The 3,221-nt window shown below is 45.9% G+C and overlaps 1 protein-coding gene across 1 annotated transcript in view; it reads right to left on the minus strand.

Moving 5' to 3' along the window:
- Positions 1-465: 465 nt before the first annotated feature.
- Positions 466-3,221, minus strand: part of Rdh10 (retinol dehydrogenase 10) — a 27,361-nt gene continuing 24,605 nt past the window's right edge. Inside the window, exons 5-6 of the mRNA XM_005361869.3 lie at positions 1,865-1,996; positions 466-1,783 (exon numbers count right to left, since the gene is read on the minus strand). Of these exons, the coding sequence (XP_005361926.1) occupies positions 1,660-1,783; positions 1,865-1,996 (256 nt within the window). The 3' untranslated portion in view covers positions 466-1,659. The remainder of the gene's footprint in view (positions 1,784-1,864; positions 1,997-3,221) is intronic.

The raw sequence follows: 3,221 nt of genomic DNA on the forward strand, positions 1-3,221 counted from the left end.
TCAAAGGGCTTATTAAGTCCATAATCCAAAATTAAGCAGCAGCTGGCCAATTTACTGTCACAATGCCTCCAGGAGTTGCTGGCTGTCATTCCTAAAGAGAAGTCTGGCCTGGGGTGGTGGTGCACGCCTTTAATCCCAGCAGAGGTAGATGACCTACTTGAGTTCCAGGTTGGGCTACACAGAGAAACACTGTCTCGAAGAGAGAGACCTATCCAGAAGGTGGGGCCCTGAACAGTGAGACACCCACACTAACACAGGCAGAAGGTTTCCTTCCCCCATTTGTAAGCAAGCTCTTAATGAAGTACCTGCTCCAGGCAGACGGCGACACTGAGGTTGGAGCACAGGAAACCCACCTAAGTGTGACCCTCTTCAAACATTTTTCTTTACGTAATTCAGGATAGGAGGGAAAAAACCCCACACTGCTTTCCTTTATAATGTGGTCGACAGCTAATAAGCACACAGCCAGTCATGTAAGTATTTAATTAGTCCTTTAGAAAACTTCCCGATTAGTAAAGGTAGGCTTATTTTGACAGCCTTAAACATTGGTCACTGTTTAAACAAGACACCCTAAAACAAACAAACAAAAGCAATCACGGAATAGTTCATAGTCATTTACAAGAGGATGGTGCACACGTGGACACAGAGGTAGAGATTCACTTTTACAATGTTTCACTAATGCACAGATACCAAATTCAAGGCACGAAATAGCTTGCTTTACAAAAAATACTGTAAAAATGTCATTTGCTGTCCTACAATGTGAATCGACCTTTCAAAGGAACCTGTAATACAATGGGATCGTTACAGCCGTCCACAGCACTCCACACGAGATCTGCTCCCCACACTAATCAGAGTTGGCACAAACATGGGGACTTTTTAAGCAGAAATTCCCATTTTCCGAAACCGTCCTTAGAGCTGCTGTGTTCTGTAGACAAGGTCCCCTCCCCCAAATGCGACTCCACAGCTCCCTGAGGAAAGGGCCCTTTATGCAGCGAAATTCACAGGAAGAAAATGGACAGTCGTTTCAATGAACCAGGTCTCTAAACAGAGATCGAATTTAAAACTCACCTAATATCTTAGTTATTGTAAGTGTGAGAGAGAGAGAGACCCTCTGGCCTTCGCTGTGACGTTCAGACTGCACTGATCTCAAACTGACATCAAAAACTCCTCTTAACAAGAGCTAAACCCACAGACGCCATGAGAAGCCACCCACCCTTGCATGAGTAGAACCCAGAACACACAACAAAACGCGGCAGTGCCAGTCCTTGAACGCACAAGGGCGCCAGCTGGCTAGACTTTCACAATGATGAATGAAGGAATGAATGGGTTCTGTGGGAATTCGGAAGGACCATACACAGGAAACACACTGTAGTCATCATTTCTAGACTTCCTTGTTCATTACAAAAATAATGATGTCACACAGTGCTTGTCTAAACACTGGACTCATTTTTGGGGCCCTGTCTAAAAAAGGCCCCATTGGCAGAAACCCAAGCTCACATTTTTCCAGCACTCTAGTCAGTTAATTTACATTTTATTATTTTTTAAAAAGTTGATTAGAAAAAAAAAAAAGTTGACACGGGGTTAGAATCAGAGACCGTCAGCACTGCTGATGTGCACAGACCGGACCATCCTGACCGAAATGGCACTCCGTACAAAGCAGTCTTAGATTCCATTTTTTGCTTCATTATTGTTTGTGGCTTGTTTCCTTTGCGCGATGAAGGGGTACATACACTTGTCAGCTCCTAGAAATCGGTACATGCACACGACTGCTTCGAAAGGAAGGATGCTGCAAAGGAAAGGCACAGTGAGCAAATGGTGGGCCGTGGTCCCCTCGGCTGGGGCGGCCGGACGGAGGGGGAGCAGTTACCTCTTCATGAAGGTCACCATGTACATGAGGCGCGGGGTGCAGATCATGGGCTGGTCGGTGAGGATGGCCCGCATGGCCTGCTTCACACAGTAGTCGGGCTTCAGAGGGGGCAGGAAGGGCTCGATCTCTTTTCTGGAATTTATATTCAAAAATGAAATTCACAATTAACACGACTTGGAAGACTGAAAACAATACATCAAAATACTGCAATGTCAACTGAGGAGCATGATTTTCAGAACATTTTGTTTCCTTCATGGTATTTTTGTTTGCCTCACATTTTCTACTATAAACACACTCCATTGTATCATCTAGTGAATAAATTCGGAGAAAAGTAAGCAGAAGGAGTTGGCTTCTTGGTAAAATGAGATGAGGTTACTGAGATGCCTTGTAAGCTGTCTGTATCTCAATCCTTCTGATGCTGTTCTCTGAATAGAGAAGGGAGTTGCTTGTCATGAGCATTAGACTAACAAGTGGTGCAGCTTTCTGCATTGGTGGGCTAAAGCGGCGTGAGCAGCAGGCAGCCTTTCCCGGCCTCACTGCTATAGCCTAGGAGCCTCCGAGGTGAAGGAAGCACACCGCAGGCTCGTGGGCACAGCACAGCTCTACGCAAAGGATAAGAGGCAGACCTAGGATTCAATTTCTTGTCTCTCATTTTCCTTTTCGAGCTTGGAACCAAAACCAGGCCTTGAACATGTTAAGCACATGCTCCAACACTGAGCCCCATGTTAGGCCCTAGAGCTAACTTCTCAGTCCAGACTTCATGCCAGCTGGAGCCTGAAAAGCCCAGACCACTCTCCATCACTTGTCCGGCTCAGTGAGTCTACAGAAAAGTCCCCAGCAAACAGGGGGACTTGACCATTGTCCTTTCAGCCTTCAAAGATCCCCACGTCAGCACGTATCCCTGCTGATTCACAGGTGTGTGCACTCTGTTGGGAGCCTTGGCAGGTAAAACCCAATGTTTAGGAATTCATATTCCCATATGGCCCTTCCCAAGTGTGAGGGAATCCATTTAACTGTAACTGTAAATAATTTCATCTTATTGGGCTGAGTCTAGCTGTATATACTTGTTAGGGGGAAAATGCTTTCAAGTCTGTAGACTCGGTCTGTAGTGTGACATTCACTCAGTCTGTAACGTGACACTCACTGGGTCTGTAGCGTGACACACACTAGGTCTGTAGTGTGACACTGACTAGGTCTGTAGTGTGACATTCACTCGGTCTGTAGTGTGACACTCATTAGGTCTGTAGTGTGACACTCACTCGGTCTGTAGTGTGACACTCATTAGGTCTGTAGTGTGACACTCACTAGGTCTGTAGTGTGACACTGTCTGTAGTGTGACACTCACTCTGTCTGTAGT

This window comes from Microtus ochrogaster, linkage group LG5, assembly GCF_000317375.1.
Source record: "Microtus ochrogaster isolate Prairie Vole_2 linkage group LG5, MicOch1.0, whole genome shotgun sequence".
NCBI classification, from domain to species: Eukaryota; Metazoa; Chordata; class Mammalia; order Rodentia; family Cricetidae; genus Microtus; species Microtus ochrogaster.